Raw genomic sequence first — 21598 nt, 5'->3', positions numbered from 1 at the left:
AATTTAATTTAGCAATTGTAGTTAAACAGTGGTAGCCAGGACTGATCCATGGGGGAGGGGGGGGGGTGTTTAAAATTTTTTGCAGGGGCTTCGCCTTCAAACCGCATTTTAAATATTTGCCAATTTTGTGCTTTATTGGTGCCTAACCACTATATTAGCCAGCATAAATCAAAAAAATAACAAAATTTTGGCCAAATTTATGATTAATACGCGACTGAAAGCATTATTCTGAAAATTTTATCAATGTTTAGTCAATTGTAAATTAATTCAATCCATTCGGTGTAGAAAGAAGAATAAAATCGCTCCCTCCCCCAAACCTCCCATTTTTTATGATCACTCAATATATCTTATTCTATGTTAAAAATAATTATTTTAATTAAATTTTTGCATATAACAAAATTTAGCAGAGAAATTCATTATAGATTTTATTTATTATTTATACAATAAAATAAATTTCAAAATGTATAAATTATACAGATTATATTAAAAATGTATTCTAAATAACTATATTTAAAAAAAAATAGATTTACAATATAATATGAGCAATTCTTGTGCGGTATTTAAAAAAATCTAATTTAACAATTATAATATAATTAATACAAGTGAGTATATTAATAAAACATAAATAATTCTTATTAGAGATCCGCAAAAGTAGAAAAATCGGGATCGGGCTGGGTCGGGTCTAATATTTTTTTAAAAAAATTGGGCCGGGTTGGGTCGGGCCTTAGAATATTTTAAAATATATCTAAATATATCAATTTTATGTTAAATTTTTTATGTAAAATATAAATATTTGATTTTATTTATAAAAACTAGACGCCATATAACATATATCCAAAGTTGTTAATCGCTACTTTTAAAAGTAGCGCGCTATCGCTATCGCTATTTGTCAAAAAAATTAGCACGCTACCGCTATCGCTATTTGTCAAAAAAGTAGCTCGCTATTAGCTACTATTTTTACTTTTTATAAAAAAAATTTAGAAACAATTTTTTTTTTATTTTGCATAAATAATATATAAAAATCAACATTTATAAATATTAAAATATAGTTAATTTTGATTATAAAAATATTTATGTAATAAATTTTAAATATTTATGGTAATTTGTTGAATTTTAATAATAAAATCATTTCAATATTATCATCCCCAAGTCTAGAGCGACGATCAGAAAGTATCAGTTTTGCCTTACTAAATAATCTCTCGACACTAGCACTTGAGGGCAAGGGATTATTTAATCTTATATACATTGTTGTGTCCAACTATCAGCCGTGGTACATATATGAGATATCTCTGATAATTCTACTATTAAAGCATCTTTCATCACTTTAAACTTACTTGCTATTTTATTTAGTATTGATCAAAGACTGCGCTTCTGATGAGGTTTTTGCCTCAAATGATTTATTATCTATATATTATAAGTTGAAGTGCATTTATCGTTATTGGGAGCAAGCTTTCGTTGCCATTCCATCTAAGAGCTTTTTCACGTGCCGATCATCTTGTCTCACCTATTTTTTGCAGCCTTCTCAACTTATTTTGGCCAAATGAATTATTCTGTTTCACCCAAGCATCCATCCTTTTATATGATTCACCAAAGAAACTTGCTAGTCTGTTCAATAATCCAAATAAATTTTTGTCTTCAATATTATCGCATGAATCACATATACAGAGATTTAATATGCGACTGTAACACCAAATATACAAACTACCTGGAGCCTCTTATCTAATAAGAGCTTGCAACCCACCAAATTCATGCGCATATTTGCAGCACCATCAAATAATTACTCAATTATATTTCTCATTTTAATTCCATGTTTTAAAAAGCATTCACTCGAGATATCAAAAAATCCTTTTCCAGAAAAGTTAGTAACTTTTGTAAGTGCGAAAATCCTTTCTGTTATTTTGATATATGTATCGTAGGCGAACGGTTGCTTGATCATAAACGCTAATATCTTAAATATTTTCCTATTCATTTCAAACTAAACCGTTTGTTACCAATCCCCTTTTTTTTAAAATTAAATTCCGGATTTGATCAAAAACAACATCAATAACTTTGTTAACAGTTCTTTTTTGACAACTAGGTTATGAGAGAACATCTTCCCCTTGATTTTGATTTGTCAGAGAGTTTAGTTTAATCTTTTCTTTTCTATGTTTGCTCTTTAAAATAGCCTTCTCTAATAATCTCTGAGTATTTGATCATTCTTTGATATAATCGGAATCCTTTCCAGGAAATTCCCATAATTCAAATTTTCATTTTCAAAGTGGCTAAGTGTTTCAGTAGCATTTGATCCTCTGTAGGGTAATTTTGTTTGCCTAAAACCTTTATTATCTCAAATATTTGTTTTATTATGTGGATATTATTATAAATTAAATTTATCAATTTTTTCCATTTAATAACATTAATTGAATAATGACTTGTTTTTTGATGCTCTGAGGTAGGCCTCTACTGCACTAATATGTACTCTTGAATTTTCATGTATTTAAATTACTGAATGCATATGTCGAAAATTTGTTGAGGCTGTTGTGAAAACAGGGACCCGGAGTGAACCGTAACGAACCTTTAAACCACCGTTATAAATATCTGAACCCTAACTGTAACCGAACCGATATAATTCTTTTTGAAGGAGTATAAAGAACCTTTATAAAAAAAGGTTAAACCGGTTCAGTTTTTATATTTTTGAAATGGAAATAATTATTTGAATATTCAGAATTATATAAACCTGCTCTTATAGTACTGGCGGTTCCCGCAACACAAGTTTCGTAGAAAGGGCCTTTTCGGGGCTAAAATTTGTGTTATCATCACAACGAACAAAAAGGAATCCATTTATATTAGAAAATATATTACTTATACGTTCAAATAATATATTTAAAAATGAGTTATTATGAATCATATATACTTTTTTTATATATAATTCAAAGATGCTTATAATAAAAATTAGACGATGATGTTGCTTCAATAAAAAAAAAATTTATAACCGTAATGAACCTTTATAAACCTTTATAATTAGCTGAACCGAACCGAACCTTTATAAATTTTTTCTTTAGAACCGTAACCAAAACTTAACCATTATAATTTTTTACATACTTAACCGTGACCAAACTGAACCGTTATAAATAACGGTTCGGGTCCCTGTGTGAAAGTGTTTCGCGCAAATCCCAGGCAGATTGAACCACATATTTGGCTTTATTGCACATTAGTTTTATTGTAATACATTTTCTAGGTATTTTTTCACTCATTACCATTCGATAATATAATTTATCATATTTACTATTTATTGGTTGTATAAGATGTTGCATCAAAAATATAGGTTTTTGAGGTATAGTGTCTGTTAATTGCAACTTAAAATTTTCATATGTATGCATATCCAATTCTGAAGGAGATACTGTAGGATCCCCTGAATTGATTTGTGGCATATCTGGGAAGAGCTCTTTAAAAAAATAGATGATGAAATTGTTACAGAAATGTGACGTTAATATTCCTATATATATTGCAATTTCCGATATTAATAATCCACTTTGTGAAATATCTGAAGGCATTATTGATGTAGTTGCTTCTGACAAGTGTGAGGATAATAAAGACGGAACTGCTGTAATTGTAGATAATGTATTTTTAGGATATGTGAATGATTTATCTGCTATAATGGTAGATAATATAGTTTTAGGTGGGTGTGGCAATGATTGAACTGATTCAATTATAAATGAAGATGTTGCAGACAATGTAGTTGTTTCAGGTAGATGTAAATAGGAGGCAGTTGTTGATATTCCTAAAAAAATAAAGAAGTTGTTTTGAATCAGCACCAGCAGCTATGAGATCAGCAACATTTTTTTCTCCTAATTTTTCAGCTCCACCTTTAAATTTCCTTTTGGCATTTCTATGCATGATATTTAAATATATATCACTTTAACTAAAAATAATATTGTGTACACTACCCATGATAAATATAAACAAGATAAGTGTAAAATTAAATTTAATATATTTTTTAAAAAAATTGTATTATAAGGCAATAAAGTTATCATGTTAGATTATCCTTTCATATGATGTTGCATAAAACATTTACTATTATTAATTTATAACTTAAGAAAAAAAAATATCTCTAGATGTGAACTGGAAATTCAAATAAGATTCATATTACATATAAAATTACTTATTTTTATAAAAATCTGATGAACCAGCTAGTAATGATAAAAAAAACACTACTGTCTATGGGTTATGAAATATAAAGAAGTTGTTTACTTTTGACTTTTTACATACATCACGATCTTATAAATAAATGTAAAAATAGCTATATTATGTTGATTATTATATTTGGTTTGTACCAGAGTTGTTAAACCCTAGAGGATATATTTTTTTTTGAACAAAAATTTGTAGCCACTTTTTGTTTTTACATTAATATGAAAATATTTTCAAATTTTTGAAATGGATATTGTTATCAAGAACATTTCTTCAAGGGTGCCTTCCATTCAATAATATAATTGTATGACACACTTACATCCATTTGCGATGACATTTTAAATAATTTCCACCAGATGATTTAGGTTTATAATACAAATGGAAAATATAAATTAAAATTAAATAATAAATTATAAAAATTATAATTAATTAAGATATTATATTTAAATTTTAATGTTTATAGTTATATCCATTATATTTTTAAAAAGTGGCTAAGTAGCGCGTTACTTAGCTACTTTCAAAAAAAGGAGCGCGCTAAGAAAAATAAATAATTGAAAAAAGTAGAGCGCTATTAGCTATTGCTACCAAAAAAGATAGCGAGCTACTTTAACAACTCTAGTTTGTACAATAAATTTTACTGAAAATTTTTGCAAATGATAAGTAAATTGTTGTAATCCAAATTTTAGGTAAAATTTTAACAAGTGTTCGTTGAGCTTAGTTAGTAATAAAATAACATATATTAACAATCAATTAATATTAAAAAGAAACATTAGAAAATCAAATTGATCAAAAATGAATTTTATTAAAATTATACCTGGGTTTTATTTAATTTCAAGGAATTAAGAATAAGAAATACAATCACAAATGTTGGCTAGATTATTTCTATAATAAATTAATGTTTAAAAATATAATATAATAAATTAATCAAAACTTAGCTTTAACCCTACTCAAACTCAAACGGAAGCGTTTTCCATTTGAAAAAAACAACAAAGAAAAGCACGTGGTAATGATGTATAGTGTAAAGCTACGTTTTGATATTTTATGTATTAAAATATAGTAAATGACATGATAATTATCAAGGAATGTGATATTCAAATAATAGAGATTTCATTAAAAATAAAATGATAAAAGAAAAAAATGTGAACATAATAATATTTTTTTATTAATCGGCCTCTTTATTGATATTTTCCTCTCGGCCTCAAAAACAGACATTTTCTCGCGGCCTCGAAAATGCTCACCTGGTCTTATGGCCAGTCCGCCCTTGCTTGATGAAAGTATATAATAATTAATTGAGTGCCAATTTACATTTTAAATATATAAAATTGATTACAATATTATAAGAAATAGCTATTGGTAGACTGGAACAATTTTTGTTAGAATTTGTATTTACCTAAACTTTTTTTTACTATCAAAATTTTTCTAATTAATAATAAAATAACCTTTTGCTTCACAATTTACTTAACAAAATAAAAGTAATGATATATAAAGTTCAAATTTAAATACATGAATATCTACGCGCATATGAATAACAAATAATACCTATTCAAATCTATTACAATTACATTATAACGACAATGGTGTTCTAGTGATATTTTTTTAAATCGACATAGGATTGGCAGATAGGTCTTGGTCGACGATTTCGTTCTTTGAAAATATACTTCCACATCAAGCTATTGGGAATGGAACACATTAGATCTCAAATTAGAAATGTAAATTAAATTTATAAACCCATTAAACCCACCCATACAACATTCTATACTATTTTCTCGTTTTTCTATTAAATTTTATAGGAGCTCAATTTGCAAACACTATTTAAGTTTTGACTATTGATAATATTTATGTTTAATATTATTTTCAAATTGAGTGTCTAACTTATATATTTTCAAATGAATATGAATACTTAATTAATTTTATATCAAATAGAAAATATAACATACTATCTTATATGAGTTGGTCCAAAAATTGCTTTTTGATTCAATTTTTTTTTCATAATCACTTACTGCAACTATATTAACAAAGTTTTTGTTTTTACATATTATATCTTAAGTATAAACATATCAAATATGCCAAACTAATATAGTATCATAATATATTATTTATCTTCTATCATTATAATTCATTTCTTATTATTTTTGTAGCATAACCATGTAAGCTGAATTAAAGACGACTTAAAGTATGTTTTCAGTAAGCTGAATTTTATTTTATTCATATATGAATATAATAAACAACGAAGAAAGAGGACGATCGAATAGGAAAAATACAAAAAGATTTAAAGTACCTTATATTCAAAACTGAACGTTTTTCTCAAGATAAAGATATATGAAAATAAAAAATTAGCGGAGGTTTCTGTTATGCATGTAATTATGGAATATTGGCGCTAATACCACAATATAAATTCTTGAAAAATAAAAAGAAACAAAAACATGCGGGTCAAAAGGTGGATCATATTAGAATAGCAGAGGTCACTATTATTATGAAGTCTAACATTAGTATATCTGGCTTACAAAAAGAATAATTTTGATCAACATACATTGCGCAAGGCATGCATTAAATATCATGGTATAAGTTATCTTTTATAAGATTGCAAAAAAATTGATATTTCTTAGTATTATTTAAAGATTTGTTATCGTTTTTTAGAGATTCTCTCAAACGCTTGAAGATATTTCGTTCAACTCAAAATAAAAATGGATCTTATTTAAGACCATATACTCGTTGGTGTATAAAGGATAATATCGCTAAAACCATTACATCAAATAAGGCTTTGAGAAAACTCTCTATTTATTAAAATGACGATAACAATATTTAAGAGTAAAAATTTAATATCGTAAAAAGTTTTAACAAACCAGTAATAGATCATTTAATAAATATGCGATCAAAATGTAAATTTTGTATAATAAGAAAATAGCTTCTCCTCTCGAGTTTTAAGTCAAACTTATTTGAAAGAATATCAATTAACTCAACATTAATGGTGCTCTCAAATTAGCTTCCACTTATTATTTACTTGCAAATTTTACTGATTAAACCTAAATCAAACTCCTTTCTAAACGCCCTCCACCTACTCAGTTCCAATCGCTCAACAACCTATTAGGCTTCTGATTTCATCTCTGACAAAGTCTGGTAAACACTCCTGCCTTTAATGGGATTCCACCCATATTCCTTCAGGATACAACATATTCTTTGATCAGCTCAAGACACCCATTTTACCCAAAACATTAAATTTGTGAAACCGAATCTTGAGCTAGAATTATCGCCTTACAGATCCTTACATAGATATCTAGCGAATAGCCCATGGTTCAACACTCTGCGCAAAATGAGTTCTCCCAGGATTAAGCATGGAACCTCTCACATTCTCACTTCAATTAGAAATTATTGGCGAATATGAGGCTGCAGTACATTTCACACAACTTCATTTGGAGAGTGATCCCACAATAAATAATTCATCAAAAATTTTCCTAATGAATATAACTCCCATTCTGGCAATCAGACAGCACATCATTCCCTAGTCACACAAAATTCATCTATTCTTGTTACCAATTTTCTTCAATTTTACAATTGATTTCGCACTAGATCTTCTTGGACCACTTTTATTTTTCTCAGAATCAATGAGATAATCCAAACCATTAATTTTGCCTGCACGTTCGATATATCGAAGATGGTATCATTACCGGGTTTCAAGACACAATCAACAAGGCTGTAAAAAAATGGATGCACTGTTGGTCCTTCTTAACCCCAGATAGTCCGAATTTGTAAAGCTCAACTCATAATCACTTCCAATGAGGAAATCATATTTAGATTCCCTTGTAGGATGATTAACTGCTATCAGTACTTTCAAGCATTTTTCTTATGATATACTCAAGCAAGGTTATCATCTTTACCTGCTATCCTAGAATAAACCATTTTTCCATCTATATATCTTTTTTAGAATTTCACCATTCTTTTGCATCATTCAACTCCTATTTTGAAATTTTCCACCTCTTTTAGCTTTTATAAAAACATTTGGATAGGGATGATATATAGTAGATCGGACTCGAGAACGTGATTCCGTTAATATATATTAAAAAATAAGTGAGCCATGTTAAAAAATTATACATTTAGCAGTGCCTATCGAAGCAAAAATTAAAAAATATCAATTCACTCGATAATACCTTTGGCAATAAGTATCATTAACCTTATCAATGCTAACACTTCAAAAAATGACTTTTCTTTAGAAGACGTTTTCTTGTTGTGGAAAAGAAAACGTCTTCTTGCTACGGAAGATGCCGCTGATATTTCATCACCCGAATCCAACAGATAGAAAGATTGGCCAGGTGTAGTTCACTGTGAATCTTGTCGAATATCTAGCTTGCTACCAACCGATTGATCCTTCGATCCATATCCAATTTTTTAATTATAACCTTCAGCTCCAACTCGCAAACAATAAGCTTACCCATGATATTGGATTTAACTGTACGATATCCTCACATCAACTCTGGCTGTAGATAGCAAAGGAGAGCGTTTAAAATGCTGTTCATGTAATGATCGAATTTCTAGGGGTCAATACAATTGACAAAATATTCACGATATTTGAACCCCTGATTTATTAATTTCAACAGCAGTTTTCCTTCAAATTCTATACCTACTCTTTCTTCCTTATTTTCTTCTCCTTTTTATGCGATATTTATTATTTTTTAGATTAACCTAATTTCGCATAGCTAATATTATATTACTAGCTAAAATTTAATTAATTAATTATATTTGTTTTGTTTTACATACAATAATATTATTATAAAAAAATAAAATTATTTAAAATAAATTTGATTTTTTGTTAGAATATCAGATTAGGTGAGTATTTTGAATCTGTGGTACTAAAAGATAGGCGCCTGTTTATACCGTATCCCCTTGCGTGTGGAATGCTCTGCTTTAATTTAAAGGTTTATAACCCAATTCATTTTTCTAGCGCATAACGAGGTTTGCTACGAGTAGAGGGGCTAATGTTAAATTATTTGAATTTATCTTAAGTGATTTTTATTTAATATTTAATTTATTAGAATAACAATAAGACCTCTTATAGAAAGCGTGTACCGAGATGTCACAAAACAATTATATTAATATTTGGCTATATTCTTGAATAAATTTTGTTCCTGAGTGTTAAAGCATATAGGTCCTATGTTATCACTTAAATTACCAAAATTTTAGTTTTTAGCTTAATTAAAGAATAACATGGATTCATAATGTGAATCTATCACTTGGAGATATAATTTTAAATCTTATATTTTCTAACTTCACCCGCATCAAATGTGATCACTAAATTGATATTGTGGTAGGCGCAGATTGAATGTTGTGGTAGAAAATTAGAGCTTTCTGCTCTGTTAATCAGTATATAATCGATATCCACAATTTAAAATTTTTCACCCATTTTCAGAACTTTTATGCTCTAACATTCCATTTATTTTAGAGAAGAATGTTTCTTGTAGAATGGAAATTTTTCGTCTTCCATGATTTTTATATTCTATAATTTGAACTTAAAAAATGGAAAACAAAAAAAATTATAAAAACTTGGCTCAACATTGAAGTTAAATAGTTTTCATAAATTTATATCATTTTTATTTTATTCAACAAATATATAAATTAAGATGATTTTATTAACAATTTATACAATAAAATTAAAGGAGCCAATCCACTCCAAAAAGGAGCTAACTCCTGCTCTCGCCCAGTTTTGTGAAATAGTGCTACTCCAAATGTTACTAAAAAAAAAGTCAGAAAAATGCATAATAAAAAAATATAAGTGTAGCCAGATAAGGCCGGTAAAAATCTCGCTAAATTCGCCATTGACCCCTCTCTTATTCATAGAAAACCTGGCTATGCCTATGTAAAAAAAAATAATAAGTCATATTACTTAAATATCTAGTAAAAAATAGTATATAGCTTTTATATAGTCAAATTTTTTTATCTTATATGGCGGGAATTTTTTAAAATTAAAATAATGAAATTATAGACTTTTTATGACAAATGAAAAGCCAAAATCCTTAAGTTTTTATGAAATAAAAAAAATGTTAAAAAATTAGGACATACTCAAATTATCAATATGTTCAATTGTTATTTCGCGTAAATTTTTATGTGAGATGATTTATTTTTTCTACTATTTTTCATTTTTAAGTTTTGCTAAAATATATTTTAATAAATAGGATTCCGATCTTCTAACTAGGATTTTGTTCAAAAAGCTAATCGAACAAGATATATATCTGACATCTACAGAGGTCAAAGGGCGTTTACTCATAAGGTAATTTAATATTGCTGTTTTTAACTGCTAATAAATATATATTTAAAAAGAAAATAAATGATATAATGATAATTTCAAAATAAAAACAATATTTCCTAAAAATAGAGAGCCCCTTATACTAGAGATCTGCAAAGTTAGGCCCGATTCTATTTAAAACAATCGGGTTCGAGCCGGGCCTAATATTTTTAAAAAAATTTGGGCCGGGTCGGGTCGGACCTTGGAATTTTTTTTTAAATATATCTAAATTTATCAAAACTAAACGCCCAGGCGTGTACGCAGCGGGGGGGGCAGGGGGACAAAGCCCCCCCCCCCCCAAGTTAAAAAATGCAGATGCCGGATAAATTTAAAAAAATATTATTGTTTATATTCAGTTGTATTTTATATTCCATTCTCTTTCTTTTTAAGTAAATATTTAATTACATTTATTTATCACATTCATTTACTAAGTTATTTTATCAATTAATTTCGATTTCAAGTTTTTCTTGGCGTAATATTTATCTATTATTTTCAAATTTCTAGTCAAATAATAATTATGGAGATAAGAAATTTTTTTAAACATATTGTTGATGATGAAAATCCTAGTCATCTTATAAAAAAAGTAAAAATAATTTTATAACATTTTATAATTAGCCTAGATGGTTATGGCTAGAATTCTCTATATGAGACAATGGAGCTTATCGCAAGATATGAGTCCTGTTAGTTAAGTCAACATGTACAAAGATGCTGAGAAATTTTTGACAAACATCAAAAAACAAATTATCACAAACGCTGGGAACCTATTATTTCTTCAAATAAATTGTGGGGATATGATTCCTATTTTATCACATATTGACAAAAATAGGAATAAAATAGCAAAAGAAAATAGATGTAAGATCAAGCTAATTATTGAGGTCATTCTATATTGTGGATTGCAGGGACTAGAATTACGTGGCCATTTGGATTCAGGAAGCTTGAATTTCAATAATAATAATAATGAAGGTAATTTTCGTGGTCTTTTAAAATTTAAAACATTAGGGGATTCAACAGAATTATTTCTGAAAATCCTTGTCCAACAAGGAGAAAGACATTACAAAAAGCTTGTCCAATGAGATAAAGTCTTCGCCATCAAGCAGTAACAGCTTTTATAGATTTAGAAGAGTAGATTATAAATGCTTACTGAAACAATTGCCTGAAGGAGATAATCAGAAGCAAACAAATCATTGGATTCAATACTTATACGTTTTTTTCTCATTAACATTGACTTGATTGAGACGATGAGAATAGCGGAGAGCATTTTATTAGAAATCAGGGAAATTAGGGCTAATGTTGTTGAAGATTTTCATATTTTATTTTTGAGTCAAAAGCAGAGCTATACGAGTTTAACATTTGTCTCCCTCGATTTGCAGCGAGGCAAGCTCATAGTCTTAACATTAATATAGGTTCAGTAGAAGAGTATTATAAAATAAATGTATTTATACCTCTCTTAGATACATTTATAACCCAAATAAATGAACGGGTTTTAATTCATCAGGCAGCACTTAACAGTCTGCCTCTGCAGATATTACTTCCACAAACGTCTTTTCAACCTTTTTCAGATGGTAATAGAAAATAAATAAAATATTTATCAGATTTTTTTCATGAAGATGTTAAAGTATCTTATGATGCCTTATAGGCTGAATGCCAACTATAGTATAAAAGATTAACTATGGTTGATATAGTCCCAAAAAATTATGGATGCTTTGCATCATTTCAAACATCTTTAATATTTTCCCAATGTATTAAAATTATTAATATTAGTAACTTTTCACATTAGTACTGCAACTAATGATAGAACATTCCCTTCTTTAAGAAGAATAAAAACATACCTAAGGAGTACAACTGACAATATTTTGAATATTCATAGGTATTTGATGCCAAGCACAGATGAGATAATTGAATAATTAACCCAATCCCAAAGAAGATTGGATTTTACATTATAAATTTATAATAATTTTTTGTGCGATTTATTTTTTAATTATATTTTTTCATGAATACTTTTTAAGTTATTACATACAAAATACAATTATTCCTAAAAAACCTCTGTAATAATTTATGTTTCCAGCATTTAAATTTTTATACTTTATATGTAAATTATAAAGGCTCAAAAAATTTAAATTTCTATTTTGGGTCATTTATTTTATAGTGATTTATATGTTGGTTATATCCACTTAATATTTTATAATTCACATTTATTTTGTAGTTTTTTATATGCCGCCGGTTATATCCGTTTAATATTTTTTTCATTCACATTATTTTATAGTTTTCTATATGCCGGTTTATATATTTATTTTTCATAATTCTCATTAATTTAAAATTCTGATTTAGAAATAGTTACTAATCCTAAAAAAATTTATGCTTGATATTTTTAAATAACAATGATTTTATTTAAAAAAATTTAATCCCCCCCCCACACCAAATTCCTGCGTACGCGCCTGTAAACGCCATATAACATATGTCTTTTATTTTGAGTAATTATAAAAATTAATTTCTATATTTAAATAAATTCAAGCCGGGCCGATAAATTTTTTTTAAAAAAAAATCGGGTTCGGGCCGGGTCGGGCTTGAAAAATTAGGCCCGATGCAGATCACTACCTTATACCTTTCTTGTCCTCTATTCTCTACTACAAATATTGTGAGATATTTATAAGATGTGAAATAAAATTTAAATTTTTTATGCATTATATACACAATTTATTATATTCATTAAGATTTCCTGTAGGTTGTTCAAAAGTCGATAAAGTAGATTTAGATGACTCGTGGAAATTAATCTCTGAAGTTTTAGATAATGTTTTAGATGGGAGAGAATCTTAATTAAATTTTTTTACAGAACCTACATTCATATTTTTTAACACTTGATATTACCAATACTTTTTAAAAATTACCATAGAATTTTAATTTTCTATCCCGCAATTCAATTTTTGGCTAAGATAAATATGGTAGAATCTAAATAAAGTTTATCATATCAATGCTCTTCACTTCAAAAAGACTTGTGTTTATTTTATACAGATTTCCCTCGAAATCTACCGGTCTAATTTTTTAAGCATTCACTCTTCTATAGGATGATATATAGCTTTTTTTAAAAAATATTTTTTTCTTCGTTCTTTTATGTTTTTCTTCATAGATTATATATATATATTTTTTATATTTAATTTTTAATATATCCTTATTTGTTTTTTATTATATATTTTTAATTTTTAATTTTTGTAAAAAGTATCAATAAATATTTATTCGTTTAAATTTAAAATTTAATAAAAAATGTCACAAATATTATCAGAAATAGAAACAAATAAAGCACAAGATTTTTTTTTTGACAAATAAATGTTATAATAAAAGAAGTTGTTCTATTATTGTAAAATTTATTATAATAATATTTTTAAAAAGTGGAATCCAGATCGAACCTGAACCGTTAACTGGTATTAACCATAATTATTTTCTGAACTGGCAAAATATTTATTACCTGATCCTCTAAAAAGGAGAGTAATCTTGACCTTTCTATATTTCAATAAAATTAAAGATTATTATTGATTATTAATCAGTATCAATCGTCACTTTATAAATTTTTGGGTTTAGCTATTTAGAAGGCCTAATTTGATAAAAAAATATTATAATTGTAAAGTCTATTTGTTTGTGCATTAATAATAAAATAAACTTTAATCGTCTTACTTATGTATTTATAGATAAGATTTAAAAATTGTATGCTTTACTATACGTAATTAATTCCAAAATTGAAGGTTCAAACCGAACCGATAAAAGGTTATTTTTATTTAAACCAAACTATTTCGTACGATTCTGATCTCTGGTCCTATCCTGTAATATTGGTTTGATTAAATAAAATTTATGAATTTTTTGGATTGGCCTGCCCCGTAAAAACATTTTGCATAAGATGTCCGGCCTAAAATATTTTTGCTCTGCCAGATTTTCAATTGCTATCTTTTATCAAGTAATGTTTAGTAAAAAATCTACACGAAAAGCTAGCAATTAGCGTAATATACATTAGAGATCTACGAAAATTTTTTAAATTTAAATAGGCCAGGCTAAGAAAATTTTAAAATTATAACGAGGGCCAGGCAAAACATTTAACAGGCCTAATGCATAACATTTCTGAGCCTGACAATTTATACAGAAAATATCAGGCAATCGGTCAGACACATTAAAATTTTGATATATTTATTTAAATTCAAAATATTTTGATTAATATAATTTGATAAATTACAATATGCTTATTTTGTATTTTAAAAAATCTAACTAAAATAAATCTATAAATAATATATTATATTAACAAAAAATTAAATAATTTATTTGTGATAGGATACAATTATAAATACAGATGCAAGCACTATTGATTTATAAAACGGTTATAGAAATAGGTAACCATAGTGAATCAGATCCTCGTTTATTTATTAATACCATGATGTGTTTAGACAGAATAATTAGACAGAATAAGACAGAATTTTCTTTTATTTTATTATCATAAATTACATTTTATTTTTATTATAAATTACATTTTTTTTATTAACTCCTTTAACCAAAAACAATTTATATTTTTATATCTTTTTTTTAACAATAAAAAAATAACCAATTATGTGAAATACAAATTGATATTAAAAAAATGTAACGTTAAAATGATATATAAAAAAATGTTAATATAAAATTTTTACAAATAAAATTGATATCAAAAAAATAAATCAATTGCTAAAATAAATAAAACGTTGATATTAAAAAAATATCGATCAACATATTCAACAAAATATATATGAGCCGTAATTGATGTTGAAAATTAATATGTTGTTAAACGGCTCGATTTGAGCCAATTTTTAAAAACAGCTAACTCAATATTTTAGCCAGAAAAATATTGTCTAAGGCTCGAGATTTAGTTAATAGATGTTCAAACCTTTGTGCCACCCATGAGCAAAATTTTAAGGCTTGCATAATGATTTTCCTAATAAATTATTGAGTTAGCCGTTTTTAAAAATCGGCTCAAAATGAGCCGTTTAACAACACTAAGATATTAAAAATATGATGGCAGAAAAATTCATTCAAAAAAAAATCTAACAGGCTGAGGCGGACTTTTAGTAAAACTTTGAGGGCCGGGATAATCAAAATAAATATATAATTGGCTGCGACTGGAAAAATTTGGGGCCTCCCGGATCGGAGACAACTTGAAAATTTTTTTTTAACAGGACGTCGCAAACCAGACTTTGCAGGCTTTTACTATACATGGCTGAATTACCATTATATACAAAAAATTATTGTATTTTGAATAAATGGATCAGAGGGTTGAGAAAATCTAGCTTGAGACATAGCAGCATATTTCGCCAAGCTAAAAAAACAGGGTCCGGGTTTAGAGCAGGGTTGCCAGGTCTCCCCCCATCAACGGGAGACTCCTGCAATTTTTTAGTTTACATGCAGACATCTCACTCCCGCAAAACTACCGCAATTGGAAATCTACCGCAAAAATCTACCGCAATTTAAATTTCTTTCGCACAATTTTTTTTAGCATTTTAGCCTTTTTAATATATAAATAATAATTTTGAGAAACAGTAATTGATTATTTTTATATTTTTAAAATAAATTTTAAATATTTATTAACATGTCTAGTTTTTATTTCTTTCTATCCTTACTCCAATCATATGTTTTATTTTTATCCAATAATAAATCAACATCATTCATTCATATTTTATTATTTTCATGTGTGTATGTATAAAAATTATAGGGACATGCGCTTAATTATCACGTTTAAATATATAATAAGGTAATATTGTACTTATTTCAATGATAATTATTTTATTTATTATAGTTTAATCAATTATTATTATAATCATTGCAGGGAAGTGTATCTAAATCTATTGCAATACAAAAATATGCTCCAAAATAAGAAATAATATAGATGCAACTATAGTTGCGGAAATGGTATACACTTATCATGTAGTACAACATTGACAGAGCTACTTATCATCACAATGTGGGTCGAATCTTTTCCCCATAATATTTAACACTCTAAAAGTGAAAACCTTACTTGTGGTAGAACAAAAATGAGCAAAGCTATCACCAATGTTTTGGGACCTGAATCCAGGAGGTCAATTCTTGTCGATTTAAAAAATGGACATCCATATGCAATTCTAACAGATGCATCTAATAAGGGAAATATTAAAACATTTCCCTTCCTTCGCTATTTCAATAAAAATAAGGGCGTTTCAATAAAACTATTAAATAGACATAGCTAACCATATAATTGTAAATATAGGAGATTTGAGATTATCAATGAGTTGTATGTCAGCTTTCTGCGCTGATAATGCCTCAGTGATTTTAAAACCCAGAGTGTATTTATAGAATTGAGGTAGCCCAATGTTGACTTAATGCCAATTGGCTGTATATACCATATACTACATAATTCTTGCAAGGCAATGAATGTATTATCTGTGAATGTCGAAATAATTGTAATAAAATGTTTTAACGAACTTAGTTCATCAACTAAAAAAGTTAAAAAGAGTTGGTCTTGGTGAAGTGGTCTGACTTGGAATAGTGTGAGTTGTTGCCACATGTGCCTATCAGGTTTATCATAAAGCCCGCCATCGATAGAATTTTAAAATTTTACGAACCTTTAAAAAATATTTTTTAAATAAAGATTATAAAAGCCGTCCTAATATTTTGAAAAAATTTTTCTAGAAGGAAATGGCAGAGGCATATTTAGGAATGATTTCACATGTAGGAAATCTCCTACATGTTGTTAATATGCAGTTGCAATAAAAAGAATCTTTTTTAATAAAAGTTCACAAAATTATTCTTCAGCTGTGTTCATCTTTACAGTTAAAAATTGACAATAATTTTATAGGGCTAATGCTGAAAATATCATATTAAAATGTTCAAATATTACTCTAATCAATGTATTTTTAAATGAAGCAAATATTTTTATTAAGACATTTTTAGAATATTTGCAATCAAAATTTGATTTCAATAACTCGATTTACAAATGTTTAGATATTATTACCTTTGAACAGAAACCATCAATTGATGGTTTTGTAATATAATATATATATTAAAAATACCGATAGGCATTGATCCTTGTTTGAGGAGATTCAAATTATTTTCTTTTATATATAATACAAATAAAGTAACTCCACTACAAAGAAGTTAATTTGAAAAATATTACCTATTCTGAAATTATAAAACGTTACCGACTTTGCTAATATTTATATAAAGAATTTATAAGAAGTAATAGGAGGTTATCTAAACTAATTCCCCAGCCGGCCGGCACTATGCGGGCCTTCGGCCTGCAAATTTTTTTAAAGCTATTTTTATATTTTTACCGCAATTTTCATATTTCACCCGCAAAATACCAAATTTCTCCCACTATTTTAAAATTTTGACCTGGCAACCCTGATTCAGAGTTAAAAGTTTAAAAAGGGGTTCGGGTTTAGAGTATTGTTGTTAAACGGCTCATTGTGAGCCGATTTTTAAAAACGGCTAACTTAATATTTTATTTGGAAAAATATTATGCAAGCCTTAAGATTTTGCTCATAGGTGGCACAAAGGTTTGAACATCTATTGACGAAATCTCGAGGCTTAGATAATATTTTTCTGGCTAAAATATTGAGTTAGCCGTTTTTAAAAATCGGCTCAAATAGAGCTGTTTAACAACACTAGTTTAGAGTTTGAAGAGCATAAGGAAAATATTGACTCAATGTTAATAAATTAACATAATTTTTATTTATTTTTTTTTAAAATTCTATATCATATAAACATAATATAGCAAAAAAATTAAAAATATTTATCTTACAATCATTTTTATTATTTAATCCAAAAATGACACTTGCCTATATTTTAATTAAATTAAAAATTGAATATCTAGAAATATTGGATTTTATTTTCCTTTCTTGATTTTATGGTTGGCACAATATTTTACTTTCTAAAATTTATATAAAAAAAAGATAAGCAACATATTACTATTATATTATCAGCATATACTATATTATCTTTTATTACAAAATTTTGCCTAGATGGATTATTACAAAATTTTGCCTAGATGGATGCAAAAAAAAAATTTGGAAAATCATAAGAAAATGGAAAATGATTCAGCAAATAAATTTTATCTTATTTATTATTTAGGAATTTTTTTATATAAGGCTGTGTCCAAAATTTTTTAAAAAAAGCCTCATAATTTATAAATTTTCGCAAATTAATAACAAAACATTTTGGACAAGCCAAGTTTTATAAAAATCAAAATTAAAAATACGAAAAAAAAAGAAATTAAAAAAAAGAAAATGAAAAGAAGCATAACCAAAAAAAAATTAGAGTAAAATATTTCATAAAAATTATCAAAATAAATAAATTTTGAATAAATTTTTATTCAAATTTATTAATTTCTAGTATTTTTTTAAAAAAATAAATTTTTGACGAAAAATGATATAGTAGAATACTATTTTATTTTTTTACATTTAAAATAGCTTATGATTTTTTTTCTTCAAAATTTATTTATTTATATTTTTTAGATTTTGGACGCAGCCTAATTTATTATTTTAAGAATTTATTTTGATGCTTAAACCCTCAACTTTTACAACGGGTTCGGGTTCTGGTTCAGCAAAAAAATAAGGTTTGCATAGGCGTATTCAGGATTTTCATAGAGGGGGTAACACTACTAGGCGGGTTCTTCCATCACAAATTTTGATAATCGGAGAAAAAAAGCCTGTGGAAAAAAACTAGACTGACACAACTGCGGAAAAAATTCAGGGTTGTGAACCTGAACCCTCGTATTTTGTTTGTACCCGGACCCTTTTTAAAAGTAGAGGGTCCAAGGGTTCTATGTGTCATAAAAAAATTTTAAAAATAATATAAAAATTTTTTTATTTAAAGATTGATATCCTAAATTATTTTCTAGTGTAGTAAATAATATTTTTTTATGTAAAGCCCATGCTCTACAATTGGCTATTAATGACTGCCTAAAAAATAATTACTTTAAAACTATCATTATTTAAGAACTCCCACAATTGTAAGATATTAAAATCAATGAAAAGATCAATGACAATATTAGATTGCACAACACGTTTATGATGCTAGAACGATTATTAAGTTCTAAAGATTTCTGTAATGGTTTTATTATAGGAGCATGTGAAGTTATTTTGTCGGAAGATGATTGGTGCCAAATAAAGGACCTTAAACAACATTAAGATTATGATCAGAACAATTATATTTATCTGATTTTTATGGCGTATGGATGAGATGTCGATTAGATTTAGAAATTACTAGTCCTTTTTCGTACGAAATATTAGAAAACATGAAAATTCGAGAGCAACAATATTTGCCAAATAGTGTTTTATGTGCTTCTATATATTTAGACCCCCGATATCAAGTTTTCTTGGTATTGAGCAAAGCATATCTTAAGGATTTATGGCATACGCAAAACTCCATTGTTTACAATATATTGGAGGCTATTACAATAATACATACTGGTTGTAGTGATAATAATTATAATGATAGCAAAATTGATGATTTTGAAATTTTATTTTTAGATAAAGAAAAAAAAAATCAAATTATCATCAGATAGAAAGGAGGATCAAAAAATGCCGATTGCATCATAAATAGAAAAGTTCCCAGAAGTTAAAAGAATAAATTAGGATACAAATATATTAAAATTGGGAAGAAAATTCTTCACATTATATCCAGAATTATATATCTTGTCTAGAATCGTCATGGCTGTACCGGCGACACAAGTACAATAAGATAACTGTCTATTTTAGGTAAGCGTAGAATGTGGATTTTCATCTTTGAAATATATATTGTCAATTTACGTGGAAATCTCAAGGGTGATATTTTAGAAGATATTATGATTGTGCGACTGAATAAAACATTTAAAATATAAATTATTTCATTTTAAAAATTTTTATTTGTAAATTATGAATGTGTATATATTGAAGTATAATAATAAATGAATGAAAAAAAAGTCTTATTTTGAGTCATTTTTTATGTTCCCTGAACCCGGACCCGAACGCTGAACCAGGGCTCTTTTTAAATTTTATTACTGTACAACCCGAACCCAAACCCGGACCTGGATCTTTTTTTTTATCGAAGGGTTCACATCCCTGAAAAAACACCTGTGGAACAAAAATCCTTCGACTTAAAATCTAGTCCTTTTTTCTATTAGAAAATTAAATACTAATAAAAATTTGTTATTTATTACAGATATATTTATTGTCTATAAATATTATGCATGATGTAAGATAACAATGAATGAATGAATCTGTATTAATAAATAATACATTTACCATTTAAATAGTGTTTAAAGACTTATATTTTTAATTTTAAATTTTTAAATCTGGATTTTTTTCCCGCAGTTTTTTCGGCCGATTTTTTTCCCCACAGGCTTTTTTCCGGGATTCATAAATTTTATTGGAGGTCTTTAGGTCCATTTATTCTAGGTCTTTGGCTATATTCCATTTTTAACTTTTTTTCAACAAATTTTGAATTATAGTTGTTATTTTAAAGTATATGATAGATACTAAGCAGTATCTATTAAATGATATTTTGTTTATTTTTCATTTAGATATATACTGCCAAATTTGGTTTAATATATATTTAAAAAAATGCGAATTTCGGGACGCGTTGGCGGCCTAATAGATAAGAGCGTCGCTTACCAATCCGATATTTCTTATTTCTAATCCAGTTAAGGATCATGTTTTTTCTGAAGCCAACTTGGTTACTCCGTCCTTGGGATGGATGATATATAGTATTCGACTCGACCACTTGATTCAGTTAATATATATTAAAGAGTGTGTCTTATTGCATTTAATAAATTTTGGTTAGTGTTTTTGTTATTTTGAAAATTGCCATATATTGATTTGGCATTATCTATCATTAACCTTATTTTAAAAAATAATTTACTTTTTCTAATTTATCTTTTTACTGTTACATTTACAATTTAGCAAATACTTTATTATCCTTTTTATGGGTTACATAAATTTTTTGAGATCACAATTTCATATACAAGAATTTGGGGGTTTATAGGGAGGAAATTTTTATTACCTTAAGATGATATTTACGAGAACTGGCAGATTTTCTCCCCCCCCCCCCCCGGTTATGTGCCTGGTTCAGAGGGTTCGGGTTCACATCACTAATAGATATAAAACATTTGTGCTTTGAAAATAAAATTATTCTCTCATG

General features: G+C 27.3%; 1 protein-coding gene across 3 annotated transcripts in view; it reads left to right on the top strand.

Annotated features, from left to right (window-relative positions):
- Positions 1 to 13288, top strand: part of LOC135923820 (3,4-dihydroxyphenylacetaldehyde synthase 2-like) — a 47509-nt gene extending 34221 nt beyond the window's left edge. For all 3 annotated transcript variants that reach the window (XM_065458774.1, XM_065458773.1, XM_065458772.1), the window contains 4 exons: positions 5778 to 5876; positions 8976 to 9077; positions 10332 to 10426; positions 13153 to 13288. In XM_065458774.1, the coding sequence (XP_065314846.1) occupies positions 5778 to 5876; positions 8976 to 9077; positions 10332 to 10426; positions 13153 to 13255 (399 nt within the window). In that variant the 3' untranslated portion in view covers positions 13256 to 13288. The remainder of the gene's footprint in view (positions 1 to 5777; positions 5877 to 8975; positions 9078 to 10331; positions 10427 to 13152) is intronic.
- The last annotated feature ends 8310 nt before the right edge of the window (positions 13289 to 21598 follow it).

The sequence above is a fragment of the Gordionus sp. m RMFG-2023 genome, chromosome 2 (genome assembly GCF_954871325.1).
Source record: "Gordionus sp. m RMFG-2023 chromosome 2, tfGorSpeb1-WG-v2, whole genome shotgun sequence".
NCBI lineage: Eukaryota > Metazoa > Nematomorpha > Gordioida > Chordodea > Parachordodidae > Gordionus > Gordionus sp. m RMFG-2023.
The sequence above is the reverse complement of the archived record's forward strand: the minus strand, read 5'-3'. Positions and strand labels throughout refer to the sequence as shown.